The sequence below is a fragment of the Myotis daubentonii genome, chromosome 1 (assembly GCF_963259705.1).
Source record: "Myotis daubentonii chromosome 1, mMyoDau2.1, whole genome shotgun sequence".
Taxonomy (NCBI): domain Eukaryota; kingdom Metazoa; phylum Chordata; class Mammalia; order Chiroptera; family Vespertilionidae; genus Myotis; species Myotis daubentonii.
Window position 1 is genome coordinate 129,341,315 of NC_081840.1, and position 25,645 is coordinate 129,366,959.

The following is a 25,645-nucleotide window of genomic DNA, read 5'->3' on the forward strand; positions in this document are numbered from 1 at the left end:
GTTTTATAAATGAGGTGGGAGTAGGTGCTTGTGCTTGAGGTTCTGATGGCACATTGGTTCCTATACCCTGTGGTTCCCAGTCCCCAAAAAGTCAAGCTTGAAAAGACTAGTTTTCAAATAACCCAATTCAGATTATTGGGAGACTTTTTATATCGGATGTATTTTCAAAGACACCTAATTCCTTGAGTAGTTAATTCATAGAAATGTGTATTTGGAACCAAATGCCCATTGAGCTTCCTGGGTTTTGTGGGGAGGGGTTTTGTTTTGTTTTATTTTCCAAATAATTACTAACACACTCTATAATTATTCGTGTGAGATGCACCATTTTACCAGATATACGGAACTTAACATTGTTAGATGGGTTATTGGGCTGCACTCAGTAAGAAGGGCACTTTGTCATTGGCTGGCATGTGTTGTCTACAGCTTAGTGGTTATTTGAGGCATGTGGTCACGGTCAGAACATAAAGATTCCTGGGCCTCCAGCAGAAAGCAACGTGAGGGGAGTGCGACTGAGAGAGTCTCTGAAGAGCAGGGGAATCCGGGCGGGAGGACCGGACGTGGATAGACAAATGGAGTGAAAGGAGAAAGGGGAAAGCTGATGCTGTATCCTGAAAACCTGGGTTCTACTACTTGAACCACTGTGGGTCCCACTTTGGGCCGATCCCTTGTGCCTGTTTTCTCATTTGTACCAGACTGCATTTGTAGATTCCCATTGCTTGTATGTTCTGTCTCTCTACTGGCCTTCCCAGTGGGCCCCAACACCCCTGGGTCAGTGCTCTGGACAGCAGCACAGCATGTGATTAAGAGCAGGTTCTCTGGGGGCACACTGTATTGGAATCCAGCTCTGCTACCCGCTTGCTGTGCTGCTCTGGCCAAGTTACTTAACCTGTCTCTGCCATAGTTTCCTCAACTGTGATGGGGATTATAATAGTACCTAATGTTGTTACAAAGGATGCATTCGTTAGTCAGAATTCCCCACAGAAACAGTAGTGTGTGTGTGTGTGTGTGTAGAGAGAGAGAGAAAGAGAGAGAGAGAGATTTTAAGGAATTGGCTAATGCAGTTGTAGAAGCTGCCAAGTCCAGAATCTGCAGGGTGGGCCAGCAGGCTGGGGATTCAGAGAACAGCTGGTGTTGTAGTTTGAGCCCAAAGGTAGTCTGCTGGCAAAAGTTCCTCCTCCCTGTGGAAGGTCAGTCTTTTTTTTTTTAAGGCCTTCAACTGATTAGATGAGGCCTACTTACATTATATGCTTTACCCAGTCTACTGATTTATTTATTATGTTTTAAGGGTTTTTTTAAAGTTCATTAGAAAATAATCTAAGGGTTTTTTGGTGTGTTTTTTTAATCTTCACCCAAGGACATGCTTAGAGCGAGGGAAGGTGGGGGAAGGGGCAAGAAGACATCTATCAGGTGCCTCTCATTTGCTCCCCCACTAGGATCAAACCTGCAACCCAGGTATGTACCCTGACTGGGAATTGAACCAGCAACCCTTTGGTGCATGGATGATGCTCAACCAACTGAGCCACTCTGGCTGGGCCCTGAGACTACTGATTTAAAAGTTATCCTCATTTTAAATACCTTCACAGCAACATGCAGACATATTGGAACTGATATCTGAGAACTGACCTAGCCAAGTTGACACATAAAATCAACCACGCCAAGGAGTAAAGGAGTGAATATTTGTAAGAAGCTTAGTATAGTGCCTGGTACAGAACATGTATGCCGTAAGCATTTATTTTTTTTTTTAATTAAATCTTTATTGTTCAGATTATTACATTTGTTCCTTTTTCCCCTCCCCCCCATAACTCCCCTCCTCCCAGTTCTCGCCCTACCCTCCGCCCTCACTCCCCACCCACTGTCCTCATCCATAGGTGCACGATTTTTGTCCAGTCTCTTCCCACATCTCCCACACCCTTTTCCCCCCCAAGAATAGTCAGTCCATTCCCTTTCTATGTCCCTGATTCTATTATAATCAACAGTTTATTCTGTTCATCAGATTATTTATTCACTTGATTCTTAGATTCACTTGTTGATAGATGCATATTTGTTGTTCATAATTTGTATCTTTACCTTTTTCTTCCTCTTCCTCTTCTTAAAGGATACCTTTCAGCATTTCATATAATCCTGGTTTGGTGGTGATGAACTCCTTTAGCTTTTCCTTATCTGTGAAGCTCTTTATCTGACCTTCAATTCTGAATGATAGCTTTGCTGGATAAAGTAATCTTGGTTGTAGGTTCTTGGCATTCATCACTTTGAATATTTCTTGCCACTCCCTTCTGGCCTGCAAAGTTTCTGTTGAGAAATCAGCTGACAGTCGTATGGGTATTCCCTTGTAGGTAACTGAGTTTCTTTCTCTTGCTGTTTTTAAGATTCTCTCTTTATCTTTTGCTCTTGGCATTTTAATTATGATGTGTCTTGGTGTGGTCCTCTTTGGATTCCTTTTGTTTGGGGTTCTCCGCGCTTCTTGGACCTGTAAGTCCATTTCTTTCACCAGGTGGGGGAAGTTTTCTGTCATTATTTCTTCAAATAGGTTTTCAATATCTTGCTCTCTCTCATCTTCTGGCACCCCTATAATTCTGATGTTGGTACGCTTGAAGCTGTCCCAGAGGCTCCTTACACTATCCTCGCATTTTTGGATTCTTTTTTCATTTTGCTTTTCCGGTTGGATGTTTTTTGCTTCCTCGCATTTCAAATCATTGACTTGATTCTTGCGCTCCTCTGGTCTGCTGTCGGGCGTCTGTATAATATTCGTTATTTCAGTCCGTGTGTGCTTAATTTCTAGTTGGTGCCCCAATATAAGATCGAGGGTCTTATTAGTTTTCGTGTAGAGCTCATTAAGTTTATCAGCAGCTTCTAAACAGTTCTTGAGAGACCTTAAAAGTGTGGTTCTGAACTCTATTTCTTCCATTGACAATTTTGTCCTGTTTCTTTGTCTCCGCATTTTGTTATGCTTCCTTGGTGCACCCCCTAGTGGTCTTTGTTCGAAGTCTTATAGATAAATCTTGATTGCTGTAGCTAATTCCAGGGAGGGTTTGACCTCCAGGCCAAGTGGCTATGAGATTCAGCTGTGTCAGCGGTGAGAGAACTTCTGTCCTCTAGGGAGGTGCTAATCTAGCCTTTGCCTGAGGCTATCCGGCAAATGCCTTTGCCTGAGGCTATCCGGCAAATGCCTCTGTGCAGGGCTTGGGCAGGGCGGGTCGAACAGGATCAACAGGGTGGGCCGGAGAGAGCAGTTATGGCGGCTCTCAGTCCTGTCCCAAGGGGCTCTGCCTCTCTGAGTCCCAGCACCCTCTGCAAAGCTCGGAGAGAAAGCTGCACTCGCTCTGACCGAAGCCAGACAGTCCCGCTTCTTCCGCCTGAGTCTGGGTCCCTAAAGACTCGCCCGGATCTGGAGCTCAGAGTCTGCGACTCCCTCCCGATTGAAAACAACAACCGCGCCCTCCGCCGCCAGCCCGCTTCGCGCACTCCGCACCTCAGAATTTGACTTCAGCACTGCGCCTCCTCTGAGTGTCCGTATGCGTTTCTCTTTCCTCCTAGTTGTAGGACTTCCACTCAGCCAGCGCCCCTGTGGTTCTGGGTGATGTCCCTTCCGTTTTTTGGTTTCACTTTTGAAGTAGTTGTTCAAAGCAGCAAACTCCGGCGTTAACCTATGCCGCCATCTTGGTTCCCTCTCTCGTAAGCATTTATTAAGTAAACAAAGGTCTCCCCATCCTGTAGAGCCTTTCCTATACTGTGCCATCCACACCGCTTTCCCGGATTACCCTGGGCCCGGTTTCTCGAGGATTGCTCCCCATGTGCTGCCTCCATGTCTCTACATACTTCAGTCCTGCTTCCACAGTCCCGTTCTCCTGAAACAAATGTCACTGCACTCACCAGCAGCTGCGGGATTGGGAAATCAGGCGACCTCCTCCTCCTCTCGGGTGTCTCTGCAGCATTGGGTGGTTTTCCATCCCCGCAGAGGGCCCTCCTCCCTTGGCTTTCTGTATCAAACCCCCCGGATCCTCCTCACCGGCCAGTCCCTGGGCTTTGCCCTGCACCCAGCTCCTAACTTACTTCCTCTGCAGTTGCTGGGGCATCGGACCACTCTTCGCACTCCCACAGCAACCCGTGCGCCCACGTCTGATTCTCTGTTCTGTGTGTCTCACTGTCTATTAGACATCTCTTTCTGGATGTCCTAGAGGAAACGCGAATTCTACACGTCTAAAACCGAGACTCGTCACCTCCCCGCACTCCAGCCTCTCATTCTGTTCATCTCTGTGCTTCCTCTTGGTTAAGCCTAACAGAAACCTGGGGCCATCCCAAGTGTTCTTTTGCTTCACTTCCCCACCCGCAGCCATGGCTGGTCCCTCACAGAGTCACGTTGAGGTAGGATCAGTGTTTCTCCCAGTTACCCTCTCCTCTCTCTCCTTCTCTGTGGTGCCTCGTCCCAGTTCAGATGCTCCCCCCTTTTCTGGCCAATTCCAGCAGCTATCTGACTGCCTTCTGCCTCTCCTTAACTCTGTAGGTCTTCTGCGTTGCTACTTTAGCTGTCTTTCAAAACTACAGACCACTTTCCCACATGAGAATGTCTTAGAACAACTCATGGTGAGGCAGTCTGCACTCCCTAGCACAGCACCTAGCTCTTCAGAGCCGGCCCTGCCTGTGTCTCCACCTCATCTCCAGACAGTCTTCTACACAACCCCTGTTGCTGCCACATCAGACGCTAACCCTTCCCAGGGATGCTAAGGTCTCCCTCATAGCTTGTCACTTTGTATAAGCAGGATCTCTCCTCTCAAATCCCTTTCTCCATCCCTTAAATAGTGATTTAGGCACACTGTACATATTGTGGTGATACTAGAAGCATATAAGGGCATGGCCTTGCAGTGGCTTAGGTAATATCTGTGTCCTCATTGAGTCTTATCTTTGAAGCCTTAGAGTCAAAAACTATTCCTGGCACATACTAGGTACTCAACTAAAATGCTGAATGATTGAATCAGATGAGGATCATTTAGATGTTTTTAAAGTCAGGATAGTTTAAGATATGACACTGTAACATTTATGTAGTGTGTGTGTGTGTGTGTGTGTGTGTGTGTGTGTGTGTATACTTAAATAACTATATTATAAAATTTACCTTTATTTGTTTATGCATGTATTTGTTTAACAAAAGGATGATGCTTTGAGCTCTTATTTAGAGAGCTGTTACTCTATTTCTTCCTGCCACCATAGTCCTTTTTTGAAGGGCTATGTTTGAATATGGATGAGTAGGACTGGGAGTATAAAAGGTTATGTGCCTGATACTGTTGGCCTTTCAACAGCATGGGTTTGAACTGTATGGGTCCACTTATACCCTGATTTTTTTCCAGTAAATATACCATTGGCCCACCACGATTCAACCAACAACAGGTCGAAAACAGTATTTTCAGTCTGTGGTTGGGAATCTATGAATGCAGAGGGCTCCTATAGGCATTGTTCTGCACCATCTATACTAATAAAAGGTAATATGCTAATTAGACCCATCAACAGGAGTCTGACTTCCTTCTGAACAAAGCCATGGTGGTGGGGGCCAAGGCAGAGGCAGTTAAGGGTGATCAGGCCAGCAGGGGTGGGCATTTGGGGGCGAGATCAGGCTGGCAAGGGAGGGCAGTTAGAGGCGATCAGGCAGGCAGGCAGAGGCAGTTAGGGGCGATCAGGCAGGCAGGTAGAGAGGTTAGGGGCAATCAAGCAGGCAGGTAGAGAGGTTAGGGGTGATCAGACAGGCAGGCAGAGAGGTTAGGGGCAATCAAGCAGGCAGGTAGAGAGGTTAGGGGCAATCAGGCAGGCAGGCAGAGAGGTTAGGGGCCATCAGGCAGGCAGGGGTGGGCAGTTGGGGGCGAGATAAGGCCAGCAGGGGAGGGCAGTTGCGGGGGACCAGGCTTGCCAGGGAAGGCAGTTCGGGGTGACCGGGAAAGCAGGGGAGGGCAGTTGGGGGCAAGATCGGGCCGGCAGGGGAGGGCAGTTTGGGGGTGAGATCAGGCTGGCCGGGAGGACAGTTAGGGATGATCAGGCAGGCAGGCAGAAGCAGCTAGGGGCAATCAGGCAGGCAGGCATAGAGGCAGTTAGAGGCAGTCAGGCAGGCAAGCGGGTGAGTGGTTAGGAGCCAGCGGTCCCAGATTGTGAGAGGGATGTCCGATTGGAGAGGGTTCAGGCTGGGCTGAGGGAACCCCCCCACCCTCCCACCCCAATGCACGAATTTCGTGCATGCACCGGGCCACTAGTCCTATCTAATAATAGACAAACATGGTAATTAACCGTACCTCTGACACGCTTCCCATTGGCTAATCAGGGCAATATGCAAATTAACTGCCAACCAAGATGGAGGCCGGCAGCCAGGCAGCTGAAGCGAACAGGAGGCTTGGTTGATCCAGTGATGGAGGAAGCCAAGGTTCCCCGCCCGCCGCTGCCGGCCTCTGAGCTGCGCTCTAAGAAACAATGTTGCAATTATAGAAGCTAAACAAACCCCAGAAACCTGCTTTCAGCCAGCCGGGCCTCAGGCTGGAGTTGCAACAGGGTTTCAATTATAGAAGCTAAACAAACCCAGATACCTGCTTTTAGCAGCCAAGGTCTCAGAGCTGGAGCCGAGCCTCAGAGCTAAAGCCAGCTCTCAGTTCCAGTGACAGCCATAGAAGGTAAATAAATCCCAGAATAAAAAAAGAAAAAAAGGAGAGGTTGGGAGCTTCAGTCGCCCACCAGCCTGAAAATGGCCCTCAGCCCCTCACCCAGACTGGCCAGGCACCCCAGTGGGGAGCCCCACCCTGAAGGAGGTGTGACCAGCTGCAAACAGACATCATCCCCTCATCCAGGCTGGCCAGGCACCCAAGCGGGACCCCCACCTTGATCCGGGACACCCTTCAGGGCAAACCAGCCAGCCCACACCCGTGCACCAGGCCTTTATCCTATATAGTAAAAGGGTAATATGCAACTGACCCTAACAGCAGAAGGACTGGGAATGACTGGTCACTATGACACACACTGACCACCAGGGGGCAGACACTCAATGCAGGAGCTGCCCCCTGGTGGTCAGGGTGCTCTCACATGGGAGGAGCTCTGTTCAGCCACAAGCCAGGCTGATGGCTGCCAGTACAGTGGTGGTGGTGGGAGCCTCTCCTGCCTTCTCAGCAGCACTAAGGATGTCCGACTGCAGTTTAGGCCTGCTCCCTGCTGGCAAGTGGACATCCCCCGATGGCTGCCGGGCTGCCAGAGGGATGTCTGATTGCCATCTTAGGCCCAGTCCCCCGGGGAGCGGGCCTAAGCCAGCAGGTGGTCATCCCCTGAGGGGTCTCAGACTGCGAGAGGGCACAGGCTGGGCTGAGGGACCCTCCCCCTCCCTCCCGAGTGCACAAATTTTTTTGTACCGGGCCTCTAGTTTTATATAAGGGGCTTGAGTGTCTGAGAACTTTTGTAACCATGGGGGTGTCCTGGAACCAATCCCCCTGCAGATCCAAAGGACAACTAAGTTGCAGGAGAGACAAAAGTTATACAAGTACCCTGGTTGGTGTGGCTCAGTTGGTTGAGCATCCCGTGCACCGAAAGGCTGCTGGTTTGATTCCCGGTCAGAGCACATGACCAGGTTGCGGTTTCAGTTCCCAGTCAAGATGCATATGGGAGGCAGCCTATGGATGTCTCTCTCACATCGATGTTTCTCTCTCTTTCTCCTTCCCCTTCCTCTCTCTTTAAAAAAATCAACAAAGCGTATTTTTAAAAGTTATACAAGCATTTTTGACTGTACAGGGGATCAGGGTCCCTTACCCCTGCATTGTTTCAGGATCAACTATACAATGAAGTTTTTTCTAGGGATTTATACACATACATGTCATAACAATATGGCACAGGTCTATAGAAGCAACATCCTTGCTCACATTAGTTTTGTATACAGCTCACAAATAATGAAAATTTATTTTTAAAAAATGTTATGTGTGTGGCAGGCTGAATAATGGCCTCTCAGATATCTCGGCATCATCGTGCTTGGGACCCTGTGAACATTACATGGAAAAGGGACTGTACAGGTGTGATGAAGTGAGCAGGCTTAGGATGAGGACATTCTCCTGGATTATGCAATTGGGCCCACTGTGATCACAATGGTCCTTCGGATGGATGCGGGGGACGGGGGTCAGAATCAGGGGAGATGACATTGTGATGTGACAGTGAAATGGCAGTGATGCAGAAACTGGAGTGGTGCACTTTGAAATGGAAAAGTGGCCACAATTTCAGGGTATAGGTAGCCACGAGACACTGAAAAAGGCAAGGAACCAGGTTCTCCCTTCACAGCCTCTGGAAGGAGCTGGACTTCTGACCTCTGGACCTATAAGAGACTTAATTTGTGGTAATTATTACAGCAACAATAGAAAACTAACACAAAGTAAAAATCAGTGAAGCCTCTGAAGTGACCCGATTTAGTATTTCCTCTCTGGAAGTAATCCTCATGGCACTGAGCCTTTTTTCATTGGGAATCTTCATTGTGTAGTTGATCTGTTTCCATTTAAATGGTCTTTTTGACTTAGCATCTACTTCAAAAATTTTAACTGCCAAATTTCTGGCTATAACAGATTGTATGCAAAGAAAAAGCCAACATTTGGACAGTCATTCAAAAATAATCAAATGCATTAAAATGTGTTTTCTGAAAACTGTAAGATTGGAAGGACATTTCAAAGAAACCATATGTTGATTAACTTACTAAATTCAATAGAAGCCTACATATTTCATAAGGCTTTTTTTACTATTATTACATTTCATCAATAATATTATTTAAATATAAATTAAATTATTTCAATTAAATAAAAAGTTCCAAGGCGATATTATCAGATCAGGAAAAAAAAATAGGAATACATCTTCTGCATATAACACTATTTAATGATTAACTGCTATTTATGATTAATTCAAGTATGCTAATCACTTCAAACCAATTTAACACTTTAAATTATTTACTTTCAAGGTAAATGTAAGTCATTACAATTCCAAAGTGCTTACCAACCAGATATAGCAATCTGTGAATCCATTAAAATTTTTTCACCTAGATAAGTATCAGCAAACTTGGCCCACGAGCTAAGAGTGGTTTTTACATTTTTAAATGGTATAAGAAAGAATCCAAAGGAAAATAGTATCTCATGACACATGGGAATTATATAAAATTCAAATGTAAGCTTACCTAAATAAAGTTTTATTGGGTGCTATGGACTGAATTTTGTATCTCCCCCACCCCATCCCCCACAAAATTCATATATTGAAACCTTACTCCCAATGTGAAACCTTTGGGGGTGATGAAGTCGTAAGGTTACTGCTCCCATGAATGGGATTAGTGCCCTCATAAAAGGGTCCCCAGAGAGATTTCTGGCCCCTTTCACCATGAGGATGCAGGGAGAAGGTTTCTATCTGTCATCCACGAACCAAGAAGTAGGTCCTCGCCAGACACGAAATCTGATGGCACCTTGACCTTGGGCTTCCAGAAGTGTGAGAAATGAATTTCTGTTGTTTATAAGCCAGTCGATGGTACTTTTTTATAGCAGCCTGAGCAGAATAAGACATTGGAACACAACCATGCCCGTTCGTTTGCATTTGGGCTATATGAGTGCTTTCTTACTACATCCATGGAGTTGAGCGGTTGTGACAGACTGTATATTCCCACAAATTGAAAATATTTACTCTCTGGCCTATTACAGAAAATTTTGTGATCCCTGATCTAAAATGCATTCAACAAAGAAGCTCTTACCATTCTAGTATAAGAATGCAGATATACTCTACACTCTCTAGGGCTAAACTGGGTCCCTGATTCAGTCATCATTCCTACTTTGTTATCCAGGTAACCCGCCAGCATTTTGCTGGGAGTGATTAATGATACTCAGGGTGATAACACCTTCTTTATGGGCAAGATTTCAAACTCTATAAAGAAAGATGAAATTATTTTCTAGTTCCCTGGGACTTCCTTTTGAAAAATAAATTCACATTTAAACACTAACTCAAATACTTCAATTCATGATTGCTAAATAAATGAACATTTACTCCTTTTTTTTTTTTAATCCTCACTTGATATTTTTTCCATTGCTTTTTAGAAAGAGTGGAAGGGAGTGGGAGAGAGAGAGAGAGAGAGAGAGAGAGAGAGAGAGAGAGAGAGAGAAACCAATGTGAAAAACACACATTGATTGGCTGCCTCCCCTACGAGCCCTGACCCGGGCCAGGGATCAAACCTGGAACCCAGGCACATGCCCTTGACTGGGAATCGAACCTGAGACCCTTTATTTGGTGCTCGAGGCGACGCTCTAACCACTGAGAAACACCAGCCGGGACTGAACATTTTCTCTTAGGAGAGAAACCTAGGGGTGCTCCCTTCCAGACGCCCTTTAGAATAGATTCAGTATTTGACATAACCGTTGATGTGGTTGTCTTTTTTTTTTTTTTTAATGGCTACAGTTGTCTTGTAAGTTTTTCTTTTGCAACAAGCAGAGAATTTCCCACTATAAAATTTAGCATCTCCATATTTCAACCCCCATGTTTATTGGAGGGAGACCTAATAGATTAACACTCTTAGAATATAAAGCTGGGTTCTATCTAATATATTACAACAATATGAGTTAGCTAATTGTTATGTGTGCCGCTAGGAAAAATGATTTTTTTAAGTGCAACTTACTTAAACTAGAATTGAAATTTTTGCTGCATTTACATGCAGTACTGAAACCATCGTGTTAAAATGTCCCTTGATTTATAGTGCAAGAGTCTAAGTCTTTTCCTTTGAGGAATTAGCTGGTGTCTTTAATTTATCATCTTCTACTGGTACTCTCTCCTTTGGAAAGTGGTACAATGCCAGTGCCTGTGTCCATGTTGTCAAGATGTGTCTGAGGGGCCGGGACCTACACACCTTCTAATCAATACTGTGCAGGGGACCAGATTGGCCCAAATGAAGTTCTGTTGGTCATGGTGAACGCATCTTCGCTGAGGCTTTCTGGGCATTAAGAGCTGATATTTCAGCTTGCCTTCCTAAGCATTTACTCTCTCGCCTGCAACTGGGACAGCAGATGGCTGCCCGAGTTGTCAGACTGTGATCTGACTTGTTGCCCTGGGGAATGGTCCCTTATGTACAAGCAAATCAGGTCAGTGGTTTGCATTTAAAGTGACCAGCAGACATTGAGTGGCAGAGAAATCAAGAATTACGATTATTTATGTGACAAGTTTCTGCCATTTAATGCTAACGTATTTGAATACTCTAATCCTAATGAGATGACAGAAATCAAAGCGTGTTCTAAGTGAAGCTGCATTGTAGAATCCAGTTTTAACTGCCTTCCTGAAACACAGCCTGCAGAGTGTGTGTGGGTTGCTATAGAAATGGTGGTTACTGAACCAGCGTCTTATCACATATGGCGCATATGTATCAGGCGCTAGGGATACCCACTCATAATTGGCCTGTCGTGGATTTGTCTCTGCTTCAGATGGTGGATATTACTGCTGATGCTGGGCTCATTGAACTAGTCCTTTTAGGTAAGTATTGCCCGCCTGCCCTTGGAGGTGGAGCTTGAGTTCAACTATAGATCTAAGATTTTGTCCCACTTTATTGTTTTTTGGAGGGAGGAAGGGGCTCAAGTTCTTAAAGCACTAAATTATGTTTTTAACTTTAAGAAAATTATTGCTGGCTTATCTTTTTCTCTATATATCATGAGCCACGTGTCCAGATGGAAGGGGACAGACATCCTGCAATACTGAGGTGCAGTGATTGAGTTACAAGGATGAACTATGTTATATTGGGTGGGCAAAAGAACAAAAGAAGGAGTTCATTTCTGTAATATTAAGCATGTATTTACATGTTTGATATTAATTTTAGAACCAGATGGATCATCTTTAATTTTTTCAAAAAGAAGAGACTTGACAGGTAAGGGTTTTAACAAAGAAGAAAGCAGACTTGCCTAAGTGTAATGTCAATGCAGCCTTAAGAAGGATGGTCTGAATTAGGTCTTCTTGCAGTGAAGGCTCTGTCTTAGAAACAAAGAAATCACTCGCATGAAAAGTCTCTACTTTCCCCCAGATGTGAAAATTGCTCATAAAAGTGAATCAGTCTCCTAATAGATATGTAGGAGGGGAAAAGGTAATTGACATGCAAAGAAAACTGATTGAAGTGATATAACAGAAAAGAACACAGAGGGCATAGGACTTAATTTGGGTGTAAATGATGACAATCCAGTGAAAACATCAGCTTGCCTGAGATCTTGCCTGTCGGGTGGCCACAAATCGTGATTTATTTTTGAGACACAGATTGTATCTTTTTGCCACAACAACGGACCATTAGCCTCACAGTTGCGATGTTCCGCCCCTGTTGTCCAAGAAGAGTGGAGGGAGGCGGGGAACACACGTGCTGCCCGTGGGGAGGATGAATGCCGAGTGATCTCAGAACATGGACATTTGTTTTCCGATGTTGCTTAGCAACTCAAAAAAATAATCTTGTAATGTCAGTCCATTCCTAAGAATTGTCAAGCGTTTTGTGTTTATAGCCGCACCCCACCACCACCACATGAGAATTTTTAGAGAATAAACCTTCACATTTGCTATATTATAGTTGTGGTTCAGGGCCCTTTTTATTTTGAAACCCTATTTGACATACAGCACCTCGAACTGTACAGCATAATGATTGGACTTACATGTATTGTGAAATGATTAACACAGTGGCTTTAGTTAATATCCATCATCTCATATAGATACAAAAGAAGAAGAAAATTTTTTCTTGTGAGAAAAACACTTAGGACCTTCTCTTTCTTTCCTTCTTTATTTTTATTGTTGACACTATTACAGATACCCCATTGTCCCCCCCCCTTCCCTCTGGACATCACCACACTGTTGTCTGTGTCTGTGGGTTATGCATATGTGTTCTTTGGCTAAGGACCTTCTGTCTTAACAACGTTCATACACCGTGCAGCAGTGTTAACTAGAGCTTTCGTGCTGTACATTAATCCTAGTACTTACTTACCTTATAACTGGAAGTTTGTTTCTTTTGACCACTTTGCTCCTTTCCCGTTCCCCCCACCCTCTCAATACAGAATTTGAAACCATCAGATATTTGTATTGCTTTATTTGCACTTATGAATAGACGATTTGATGGAATAGGACTAATGGGAACTTAACAGTGATAGGTCATACATGAAGGACAGAGAGCCCCACCGTATTAACGAAAAACAAAATCAAAGTATGTTAAAAGAGGAAAATGTCACGGTAAGTTCACCTATAGAACAGTGGTAGGAAAATGGAATCATGGGTACACCAAGCTCAAAAGAAACCTCACCTGGCCATCCATGTCCATGTTTATGTTGCAGGCAACAAGTTCCCTTCAGTAACATGTCATCAGGTACTACAGTATATGGATGTTTCTAATTGGAATTTTATTTTGCAACTTTGCAGCCTGTTTCTATTTTTTTACAAATTTGTTTTGGTTTTATACTTTTGTATGAGCTATAAGCTCTTTTATATTAGGACATATTTAACACATTATGATATTTTAAAATATTTTTTATTGATTTCAAAGAGGAAGGAAGAGAGGGAGAGAGTGATTGAAACATCAATGATGAGAATCACTGATGGGCTGCCTCTTGCATGCCACTGACTGGAGATTGAACTGTGACCTCCTGGTTCATAGGTCAGTGCTCAACCACTGACCCACACCAGCCCTGGCACATTATGGTTTTTTAAACAAGGTCAACACATTGTATGGCACTATTTTTTTTCTTTTAAAACTAGTCTTGTATGTTAATCAGGTCTAGAAATCATTGGTATGAAAGATAGTCCTGGCCAGGTACCTCCTTTAGGTCAAGTTTCATCAACCATCAAGATTAAGATTTAATCTTGCAAAAATATACATCACTGGTAAAACCTTTTAGAGAAGTATTTTGGAATAAAATTTTACCTCTTAGCAGCTCTGCTATCTGGACAGAACAAGGAGACGCCCATCTCAGTCCCCCAGTTTAGAGGGCCTCATGCGGGTCCTCATCTGGCTGCACCCTTTCCCCGTGGGATAAAATGTCCACTGAGCCGAAGGGATGTGGCTGCCTGGAAGCTGAGCTTCCCTTTCTAGAGTACCCTCCTGGTACCCAGGACACCAGAATTCCCAGCTTACAGGCTCTCCTAGGTCCATCTCCCAGGGGCGGGCTTGTCTGCTCATATACACATGCTGTGTGTACTCCCCAGGCCAGAGACATTGGGAAGGAGTGGCTGCTGGCTGGGAAGTTAGTTTGGACGCGTGAGAAGGGGTAGGTCACAAGTTAACTCCCCTTTCGCATGCACTCAAGGAATCTCAGAATTCTACACTGGACCCTGGCCTTTAGGTTACTGTAAGTTTATGGTGGGAGGAGGCGACACATTTACTTAGCAATGTGATCCCTTGCTTTATAACTTAAATATTTATATATTGTATGTGGACCTTTGTGTGTACTCTTGCCTTGAGTTCTGCCAATATTAGGGGAGGGCCTGTCCTTGGGCAAATCAGTGACTTCTCTGCCCCTCATGTTTCTAGCCTCAGACACAAGACATAGAATACCTACCTTTCAAGGACGTGTAAGACTGCACTCAGCACATTGCCAGGCATGTTTAAGTTCTTCATATCTTGCTGCTTTTTGCCTCCTCCCTTGAATCACCCCTCCCCATGGATCACACACATGCACACGTATGCACAGAGCACACACATTACACACCCAGCCTGCATAGAGACTTCATGCTAGATCTCCACACAAGCATCCTTGCTTGCTCTGTAATATATCACATGGATATGTAGTATGTGGTGACCCAGCCATTTCAATTGTGCAGTTTGAAGTGTGTCTGAATTGAAGGGGTTGTGGATGGGATCATTTGAGGGGAGGGGGGGAAGCATTTTTTTTTTATTGTCTCATTCGCAGCTGAGTTTATCCATTAGCAAAACAGGTGTTACCATCAAACAACAGTTTTCATCACTGTTTGCAACACAGCCCGGGAAGCAGGGGGCACAGTCTTTATGAATGAGAAAGAAGCTGAAGCTCAGCCCAGTGAGGTGTTTGTTTGCACACACGGATTGGAATGTAGGGAGAGGAGAAGGGGAGGCTCAAACCAGGTTTTTCCTTCAGAATTCAACTCCCCTTCCTTCTCTAGTAGGTCAGGCTTTTGTGCATTCTTACCTCTGTGCCAAGACTTAAGGTGACTTACTAGAATAATGGACTGAATCTGGGAGCACTAAACACCAGCCCATTCCCAGATGTGTTCCATTTGGCCCACATGGTTGATTTGGGGGCATTTCTGTTTGTTGTATTTTAATTTCCTGCCAACATTTAAAAGTTGAAAGATTTGCCATGGACTTCTATTCTTGACTTCTCTTTTTAATAAAATCGAGCAATTCAGCAAATATTTACTGAATATCCTGTGTCAGACATGTCTCTGTTCTAGGCTCTTGGGATAAAGCAATGACAAAACGAGTCAGGGAAGGTCCCTGTAATTATGAAGCTTTTGTTCTAAATGGAGACAGGGGAACAGTTTACTTTAGATGCATGAGTGCTGTGAGGCAGTGAACCAGAGTGATGTCAGGGGGAACGCCTGGGTGGGCAGACCCTTGGGAGAGGTGACGTTGGAGCTGAGGTCCCTGAGGGCCTAAAGTAGGAGCCTAACACACAAATGTCTTGGGGGCAGAATGTTCTGGGCAAAACAAACAAAAAAAAAACCTGTCAACACAAAGTTGTTAAGGTTAGAACCAGTCTGGCCACACACCACACAGCCAGCTCACTAAGCAGCCCTGCCCCTTAGGGCACAACAGCATCTGAAGGTGCAGTAAGTCCTTTCTGAACATCGTCCGGTAGGTTCTTGGAACCTGCAACTTTAAGCAAAAGGATGAAAGGACGTATAACAACCAATTGTACCATCAGCTTGTTGACACGAACAAGAGTTAAGTTCCCAATGCATCTATCGCATCATCAATGTTATAGCAAAATGACATTATTCGAGGACCTGCTATATCTGGTTTGCCAACTCCTGGCCTGTTGTCTGACAAGTGACTAGATTATTTCTTAAATATATTAGAAATATTTCTGAAGTTGTTTCAAGCACTGGTTGCCCAGGTGATACACTAGCCTTAGGGTTTTCTGGAAGAATCACCACACCCACAAAAGTGCAAATAAATGAAAGCTTTGCTGCTCAAAGTGTGGTCTGCCGATGGGGAGTCTCTTAGAACTGCAGGATCCCCTGCTCTACTCCAGACCCCCTGAACGCTTTCTCTTTTTAGTTTTGGTGTTGTTTTTTACTGTTGTTGGTTGGTTGTTTTTGTTTTTTTAGAGAGAAAGTGGGAGGGGGGAGAGGATGGAGGGAAGGAGAGAGAAACACCCTGACCAGGGATTGAATGGCAACCTAGGTATGTGCCCTGAACCTGCAATCAAACCCCAAACCATTTGGTGTACTGGACAACACTCCAACTATCTGAGCCACACCGGCCAGAGTGACAGTCTGCATTTTAACCAGATTGCCGTTGTAACCAAAGCACTGGTTTAGAGCATCTTATCACATTTGTTCAGATGCCTGTAAATTTCTCTTTTGTGCTATTCCTGTTTCCTTTTTCAATCCTCACCTGAAGATATTTTTTCAATTGATTTTTTTAGAGAGAGTAGAAGTGGGGGGCAGAGAGAGAATCATCGATGTGAGAAAGACACATGAATTGGCTGCCTCTGCACACACCTGATGGGGGTGGGGATCAAGCCTGCAGCTAAGATACCTGCCCTTGACATGGAATTGAACCTTCAACCCTTGGTCCGGGGGCCAACGCTCTAACCACCGAGCAACTGGCTAGGGCACACTCTCCCTCATTTTGAGCAAGTTTTTAAATGCTGGTGATCAGTGGCTGTGCCTCCTAGAATGCTATTCTGCTAACCCATCTGATCCTTTCTGAGGTTTAATTACAAGATGAATATTGGATTTACTGGGTAATGAACAATATTTCTCTCCATATGGGCCTATTAGCCTATAGTCTGATGAACTACCTTCTTGAATATTTATATATACCTACTGTAAATTCAAAATTCTCTCATTAAATTTTATTAATGCTATGATGTATTCTACTACTTCTGGCTACCTATTTAAGGCACAAGCTTTCTATAACTCTGCCAGAATCTTTATGGTTTCCCATTACTGCTCTCTCCTAAAACTTGTTTCAGTAAGTCTTCTGATAACTCAGCTAATGCTTAAGGGGCGGGCAAAGGGAAGAATCAGTTACTTAGATTACATTTATTTTGTAAGAATCTGTTTTCAAAAATTATCCTAAAAATAGTAGGGAACATGTTGTAGCTGAATACAGATTCCTTTCTTGTTTTAATGTCTAAGAATTCAACATATCTGTGATTTTTATGCTTTGAACAGAAGGATGTTGGTTATAGCAAGTTGCCCTTAATGTTTTCTTGTTTAAACCAGTCCCAAAACGTACTTGCCCGAAGCTATAAGAATCCAGCTATCCGTATATAACTTTTACTCTTCAGTTTGATTGCTTTCAACAGGAAAGATTAGATAATTGACCACCAGGTAAATGCTTTCCTATGTAATTAACAGGGAATGTTTCTTCCTCACAAATTTCATGGGAAAATAATTCTAAAGAAGGAAATATAGCCACTCAAAAACATAGACTTTAATTTGGGAAAAAAGAAGGCTACTCCACAATATCATAAAAGTAGAAAGTGACACCATTTCTGCTACGCTGATGAAGGGGATGGATTCTTATATTCTGATTTTAGTGAGCAATCTTGTCCCAGTTTTGTTAAGGCAACGTAAAATAGACTTAGACCTTGATATTCTATATGTACATCTGGTAGAAAAATATGATAGAGGTTATAGCTTAAGATAATACAGATGAAAGCCAGAAAAGTAAGGCATCTGGTTTCTAGAGGAATTCTGCATATTCTGGGATCTGGAGCAACCCTATGACTAAAATTAGCAATAATAATAATCCTATATAATAAAAGGCTAATATGCAAATTACCCCTCAACTAGGAGTTCAGCCAGAAGTTCAACCGCCCGAGGCCCCTCACCCTGGCTGGCCCCACCCTTGATTGGCCCCCGCACCCCGATCAGGGGCGGGCCGCCCAGCCAACTGCCCAAGGCCCCTTCCCCTGGCTGGCCCCACCCGATCGGCTCCCACATGTGCACGAATTTGTGCACTGGGCCTCTAGTAGTAATAATAATAATAATAATAATAATAATAATAATAACAATAATATGGATCTGAGAGGTGCATACCTCTTAAGAGTGTTCCTCAAACCAGCTAATGCCCATGTCATGCTGATTACTCAGCAGTAGTCACCACAGCCCAAGGGTTACTGGCTATCATCAGCAGCTGAGAAGCAAGACAGCCATAGGTTCTACTGTCCGAGTTCATGCTGTGTCACGCATGTATGTCTCACCTCTCTCCATAAATGTTGCCAAATAGTTCGCAGTGATATTTATATGAAAAAGTAAAAAATCGCTATATTTCACAGTGTGAATATTCACCTTTTGATCCATGTAACTTCTTTGAGATGGGTTTTCTGAGTGGGTGTGGAATTTCTCCGTGTGTCCCAGCTTACAGATCTAGTAGAACTCACTGCAGCCTCTTTCAAAAAAAGCATATCAGTTGGAGTATGTTAGCTGCAGGAAGTAGAACACCCAGCTGCAACGCTTAGACCATGAGCATGTTCATTTTCTGCCTGGCAAAAGAGATGTGAAGCCAAAGGTGCCAGGACTGCTCCCTTCCCTCATGGCATCACCCAGGACCTTCAGTTCCTCTGCTGTGCCATCCTGGGCAACTCCTCCGTTCACACAGCCAGAAGATGGCAAAGCTGGAATTCACATGCAGGATTATCTTATGTTGGGGACGTCAGCCATGTGGCTAGTTTTGCGCTGGACTATTTTTTTTTACCTTCCAAGTGTTCTGAGGTCTGACATGGTAACAAGTCTCAATGTAAGTAGTAACTTGGTCCCTGTGCATTGGCTATTGTGCAAGGTGCCGACTTCCATTTGTGACCTGGTAAAGTGTGGATCTGCACTTACAGTTTCCTTTTCAAAGTTAGTCATGCACCTAATATCAGGTATCTCTGCTTGTTACCAAGCGGTGAGATGAGATAGCCTGGCTTTATGCTAGCAGGGCTTCCAGGCAAGGGAAGCCAGGAGATCTAAGCCCTATCGGTGGTATTCAAATCAGACATTGTATTTTGGACCATTTTTCATATTTTAGAGTTCTTTTCCCTTTTGATGGCCATTTTGAATTCACTTTTCTTTATGTTTTGCAAATAAAAGCTGATTTCATTACTGCTTGAGAACCAAGCAAGATAGCAGCACCGCTGGAGGTGGCCCCTCAGGTCTTATAGACCAGCATAAGCTGCATATTTTCTGCCGGTCAATTACTGTGTGCAGTAATCATTGTAGTTCAATGTAGATTCCAAGTTAAGAACTCATGGTGTTTTACACACAATGATCTTTGCCAAATACATAACTCAATTTCAAAAGATGCGGACAGTTTTTCAACCAAGTATTTATTCTCGAAAATATCTCTAAATCTTTCTGTTGTGTTAGATTTCACTCTAGAGAATGATAATTTGTACAGCACTGATCAGTGGGTGTGGTATTGAGGAAAAACACCAAACTTGGATTCAGAATACCACTTTTCCATATCTGGTTTTGTTCCCCAGTCCTCCCCACACACTGCCTGCGGACATTCTTCTAGAGGTGGTTTAATGAGGTGGTTTACTGCTAGTTCCCAGTAGCAAACTGCTCTGGGTGGGACTCTGGGTGTGGGTGGTAAGGGAGCAGAGCTGATAATAGACATACTGATGACAGCACAGAGAGGGGAGGGAAGAAGAAAGGGAAGAAGGAAGGAGGGAGGGAGGGAGGGGGGGAGGGGGGAGGGGGGGAGGGAGGGAAGGGAAACAAACATGGGAATGGACAGGGGTATTAGGTGTAGGAGCAAACAAGTCTATGTTCCTCAGTAGGGACCTGAGGACAGCAATATTTTAGGGCCTAGCATTGTATTTCATCATAATCATGACCCTGAGTTATCATGAAAAATCAAAATTATATTCTATCCTATAAGGCAGGAGGAGTGAATGATGCTTTCTGGAATTATATAAAACTGCTTTTTCAAATTTTGGCAAATAAGACCCAAACTGTACAGAAGAATAACTCTCAAACCATGCTCAGGAGATGTCTTCACCTTCATGCAGAGAAGCTTATCTTTGGTCTGTTTTATATAAATTTCTGGAGCCCTAGCCAGTTTGGCTCAGTGGATAGAGCGTCGGTCTGCAGACTGAAGGGTCCCCAGTTCCATGCCGGTCAAGGGCACATGCCTGGGTTGCAGGCTCGATCCCCAATAGGGGGCGTGCAGGAGGCAGCCAATCAATGATTCTCATCATTGATGTTTCCATCTCTCTCCCTCTTCCTCTCTGAAATCAGTAAAAATATATTTGGGGGGGAGGGGATTCTGCTTAAGGACACACTAAAATGCAGCAGCATTAGAAAGTTCAGATGCTTTTTAAACTATTTGAAAGCCACCATTCTAGAACTTTCAGTATTGCAGAGTTTCATTCCTTGATGATGCCAAGAGATTGCTATATAACCTTCACACATGCAGTCCCAGCAACAGACATGCCAACAGCCTTGCACAGAGCAGAGAGGCACTTGTGGCCACCAGCCTGCTCCCAACCCACTTAACAGTCGGCCACCCCCGCTCTGCAGAAGCAGCTGTGCATGAAGCAGGTGGCAGCCAGGCCGGGCCTGTGGGTCAGAGCATGAGGAGGCACAGGGTCCCGCCTGCACATCTTCACCAGGTGACCCGCCTGGACACTCAGCTTGTGCCCAGGAAGGGGACCCTGAGTGAGCCAGTAGCGAGCCCCCAGAAGGCAGTGGTGGGAAGGAGCTGTGAGGGACTAGCTCGGACAGGGGAAGGAGAAGCACAAGAGCGAAGTGAACGGAGGAAGCAGCTGCTGGGCTGCTGTGTCTGGACCGCAGAGGAGCCACTCGCTCAGCACAGCCCTTGGGCAGTTGTCCTGGCCAAGGAGCATCCGTGGCCGCCCCATCCAGCCGACGGGGCGGGCAAACAGAACAGCAGAGGCCTCGCAGCTGGAGCTTTCTTTGGTCCCTCTCCTGCTCTGAACTGTGCCTGGGGCCCCCACGGGGATGAGAGGGTCCCCACTTAGCACCCTGGCCAAAGGTCCAGCAGTCGCATAATGTCATCGAACCAAACAGGCTGTGCAGAGGCCTGTGCCCTGCTGTCCGCAGCAGCAGGGAAGGTTCCGGCAGGAGTCCCCAGCTTGAGTACAGGGAGCTCCTCTGATGCGGGGAAAGCGCCCTCTTCCTGCAGCGTCAGCAAAAGCGTGTTTCGGGTACGCAATTCATTCACTGGTTTCCCTGTAGCTTATCTCTTCCTACAAACAGAACGCTTGGAAATGGCTTTTGCCAGTAAAGCATGATCGTTGAATCCCAAGACAGCGTTACCCTCTATTTCCTGGATATGGGTACATTTTACAGAAAACGTGGGTCCAGAGGAATGCCTTCTTCTCAGCTGACTCTGTTCCCTTTCGTTGGAAAGGGCGGAGTCTCCATCTGAACCTCAGTTTCGTCAGGAGATCTTTCCTGCTGGCCACCCCCAGCTTTTCTCAGAAGGTCGCCTGGTGTTACTTTGAGCTTGCAGGGCTGGCTTTCACTCACTGTTAAGCTCCTACACCAGGGGCATGTCTGTGTGCTGAGGAGAAGGCCCGCCCACTCCTGCAGAGTGGACAGCAGGTGACATGTTTCTGGAAAATCAGTGGTGCTGGGACACGTGCCCTGGGAGTGCCCAGATGCTGGAGTTCTTGAGTGCTGGAGGAACTCGGGAAAACTCATGGCAAGACTTGAGTCTTGAAAGATAGGCAGATTTTTGGGAGAGAGACTGTGAGGTTGAAACAGCGGTTGTTTGCCAAGTCACAGACTTGGCATGATGAGGAGGGACCTGGAAGAACTAAGGGGATTTAGGGGCGGGGGGAAAAGCTGTGACCAGCTGGGCCTCCACTTACAGGTCCCAGTGGCCTCCTGTTGCTGATGTCATTGGAAACCCTGCCCAGCCACTGGCAGGCAGGCACTAACCTCCTTTCCAGCCCCTGCCCGACAGCCTCCTCCCTCCCACCCACCCTGCGCCTCCATCTTGCAACCCCTATTGCATGCAACACCCTCCTCTTTCTCTCTGCTCCACACCTTCCTCATCCCCCAACTGACAGTCCTGCACCTTCAGCAAAGCTCAACTAGAAGCCTTCTCTGCCCACACCAGGTGGCATTCTTCCCTCCCTGCGCTCCCAAAGCAGCTGTGTGTCCTCAGTCACTGGCCTTTCTGGCTCCCACCAGCATCACCACCACTGGACAGAGGCCCTCCAGGCTGCATGTGGGGACATGTTAGCTGGGTAGAGTGTGGGCGTCCACCCGCTTGGCTTGCCCCCAGTGTAACTGGGAGGTGTTTTTAAGTGTTCCCACTTTCTGCATTGTGTTTAGAAGGCAGAGGGAATGTAGCGTTCCAGTTAGGTGGTTTGCCCTTGAGCGAACCGGAGTTAGGACTCTGATCTTCCAGCTCTTTCCCTCTGGGCCCTTTAGCCTATCCCAGCATCCGCTCCATTCGAAAAGCAGTGACTCAAGACTCTAATCTGAGGAAAACTGTAAACCAAAGAATGTGCAGCCACTTCCTGGCTGATGCGGAGATCCTGGCAGGCTTGCTATTGTGGGAGAGCGTGTGGGAGAGGGGTGTGGTATGTGCCATGAGCTAAACAGTATGGGGCCCTGGAGGGCAGGGAGAAAACTGGAAGCAGTTGCAAGCCATCTCTTACCTACCTTCAGGGAAACGTTTGTACCAAACATAGAAACCCTTTTGCTTTCTGTGTCAAATGTTCTCTCTGTTTCCGTAGTAGCCCTGAGAAGTGATGCTGTGTGTGGCATAATCATCTCTTGGTTGATGTTGTTTAGCGAAAGCATTGGAATTAGGCATCCTCGTCCTCATACTCATTTTAGAAACCTCCCAGCTTGTATTTTCTATAACTTGAATTGAAACTGTCTGGAGCCATGATTCAGCCTGTTGCATGGGCGGGTCAGATGGTGCAGGCTGTAGGCGCTTGCTGATGCTTGACGCCTGGCCTCTCCAGCCTTCTTTGTTCATCTGCAGTCAGCAGAGGAGGTGTGCTAGCTGGGAGGCATTACCAAGGCACCTTTCCGCCTGCTGCATTTGAATGTTGCTATGGCAACTGATAAGCCCTAGAAGCAGCCCCAACTATTGTTTCTTTCTTCAAGGGGAAGAAAACATCCCCGATTGCCACCTCAGTGATATATGTACACAGACAAGGCAAGGATTTGGAGCCCGGAGGGTAGAATATTTGGAGCACAGTTGGTGCCTGTAGTTCTGGAGTGGACAGGGCTATGCACGTGGCCATTTGAGGTGGTGGCTGATGGCAGGAGTGAGCTGAGCTGGGCAGGAGCACTGGGCAATGAAGCAAAGCAGAAGCCCTGCGTAAGTGACGTCGTCTTTGCTAATGGGTGGGGTGAGTGTTCACGTGCCGTGGGGGCCTGGCCAGCACACTCCCTTGCCCCTGCTGCTAGCTTCCATCATGGTCCTCAAAGTAAGGCTCTCTGCAGGTGAGACAGGTGACAGCCAGATGACCTTGGGCAGTGAGTCTGCTGCTAGAAACCCTACAAACTGAAAAAGTCATCAAATTCTGGGAAGGTTTACGGGAGATGGCAGCACGGGAGAGCGGGAGAAAGAGCACTGGCCTTGGATGGACAGACCGACCTAGGTGCCCCTGCTCTGCTCCCCACCCTGGGAGTCCTCGAAGCCTTATGTAGCTCACCTGTCTTCAGGGTCCTCATTCAAAAAGGAAAATAAGTCCAACTTTGTAGGGTTGTTGTGAGAATTATAGATAATGTACTGTCAGCCCTTCGTCTCCATGGGTTTTGTGTCCGTGGATTCAACCAGCCACAGGTAGAAAACAGTATACGTATTTTCATTTCACGGTTGGGAGTCTGCAGATGCAAAGGGCCAACCATATGCATTGTTCTATGACATTTTACATAAGAGACTTGTGCATCCTCGGATTTTGGTGCCTGTGGGGGTCCTAGAACCAATCCCCTGCGTATACTGAGGGATGACTGTATATAGAGCACATCTATGACCAGCCAGTACATAGTAGGAGCTCGTTAATGTTAAATACTGGTCAGAGTAATAGCTGAAAGACAGAACACAGACCTGGACTTACCCCGTGTTTCCCGGCATCAGGGCCAACTGGAACTTTTTAGAAATACCCACGTCGGGCTTTCTGGGGCAGTATTTGCAAAGATGGGACCAAGGAATCTATATATTAAAAAGCAAAACAAAAAACTTCCCAGGATAATTCTGATGGAGCCAGCCTGTGACTCCAGGTAGGAAATTCACTCACTTGTTTGAGGATACAGTGTAGCCGCGCTGGATTTCCCCCACTTCCCACTCCTGCCAACCCCATCGCGCTGCTTTCATTCTATTTCTAAACTCCAACGGCTTCCGCTAAAATCACCTGTGTTTGGAAGCAGGGCTGTTTGGTGAAGTGGCTGGAGGGAATTTAATAAGGAAGGCAAAGAAACACTAAAGTGAAGCGAGTTGAAAAGCATCTCCAGGAACGCTGTGTGCAGCCCCTCGCTGCCCTTTTGGCTCCCTAATGTTTATAAACGTGACATGTAAGGTGACTTGTACCGTATGCCGGAGCCTTGAATAGGAGTCTAGCGTGCCTAGAGCTGAAGTTGTTTTCTGCACCCACAGGAACGTGGCTGAAGAGTGGCCTCGGCCTCGTGCACCAGGAAGGCAGCCAGCTGACGTGGACGTACATTGCCCCTCAGCTGGGGTACTGGGTGGCAGCCATGTCTCCCCCCAACCCAGGTAACTCGGAGGCAGCACCGCAGGCATGGGGAATGATGCCCTGAGGGGTCAGGTTGAGTACACTTTGAAAATAACTTCAACGGGGACATCACATCTTTAAAATGGTTGAGAGTCTGAAAAATCAAATGATGATATGAAGGTACTTCATGGGATGGGGAGTTCTGGTTGGAACGCTCCCATCTAGGATAAGAATCATGCATGGAAAATCATCTTGTCTCGTGTCTCTGTTTCTCTTAGACAGCTGCCATAGGAAATTCTTAATCTAAAGCCCGCAGCGGCAGCTCAGACCTCCTCCCTAATTCCTGAAACAGCTGTGGCCGGTGTGCGAGAACATGTAGGGAAAGGCATTCAACAGAGGGACTCACAGATAGTTATCACGAGTGACGTCTTGGGGAAGAAAGCTCAATATGGCATTTCCAAAAGGTTTTCAAAGCCACCCAGTGGCTTTGTACCCAGAAGAATATTCATTTCCATTTAGGAAATGTGAATGAACTTACATTTTTTTAAAGTGTGACTAAAAGTTTATTTTTTTAACCTGTGTGCCCCAATTTATCCCAGTGAGTATTCCAGACTTGTTTTTCAAAATAGTCACCTTAGGAAAATTATTTCCAATGATGCACAAAGCGCCTTTTGAATGTGTTGCGTGGACTGCCTCCATTAGTGAGACGTCCTAGCGGCAGATCTTGGTGCTCAGAGGTACAGCTGAAAGCCGTGCGCGTCCCCATCTGGTGAGTACAGTAGGTGACAGCCTAGGTCAGAAGGCGCTATGATTGAAGAGTG

The 25,645-nt window shown here is 45.8% G+C and overlaps 2 protein-coding genes across 6 annotated transcripts in view; one reads left to right on the plus strand and one right to left on the minus strand.

Annotated features, from left to right (window-relative positions):
• Positions 1-25,645, plus strand: part of FAM171A1 (family with sequence similarity 171 member A1) — a 128,853-nt gene that overhangs the window by 96,915 nt on the left and 6,293 nt on the right. For both annotated transcript variants that reach the window (XM_059659808.1, XM_059659817.1), the window contains one exon: positions 24,749-24,865. In XM_059659808.1, coding sequence (XP_059515791.1) covers positions 24,749-24,865 — 117 coding nt within the window. The remainder of the gene's footprint in view (positions 1-24,748; positions 24,866-25,645) is intronic.
• The window catches only part of MSANTD7 (Myb/SANT DNA binding domain containing 7), a 501,345-nt gene that overhangs the window by 73,716 nt on the left and 401,984 nt on the right, over positions 1-25,645 (minus strand). The gene's annotated exons all lie outside the window — the stretch shown is intronic.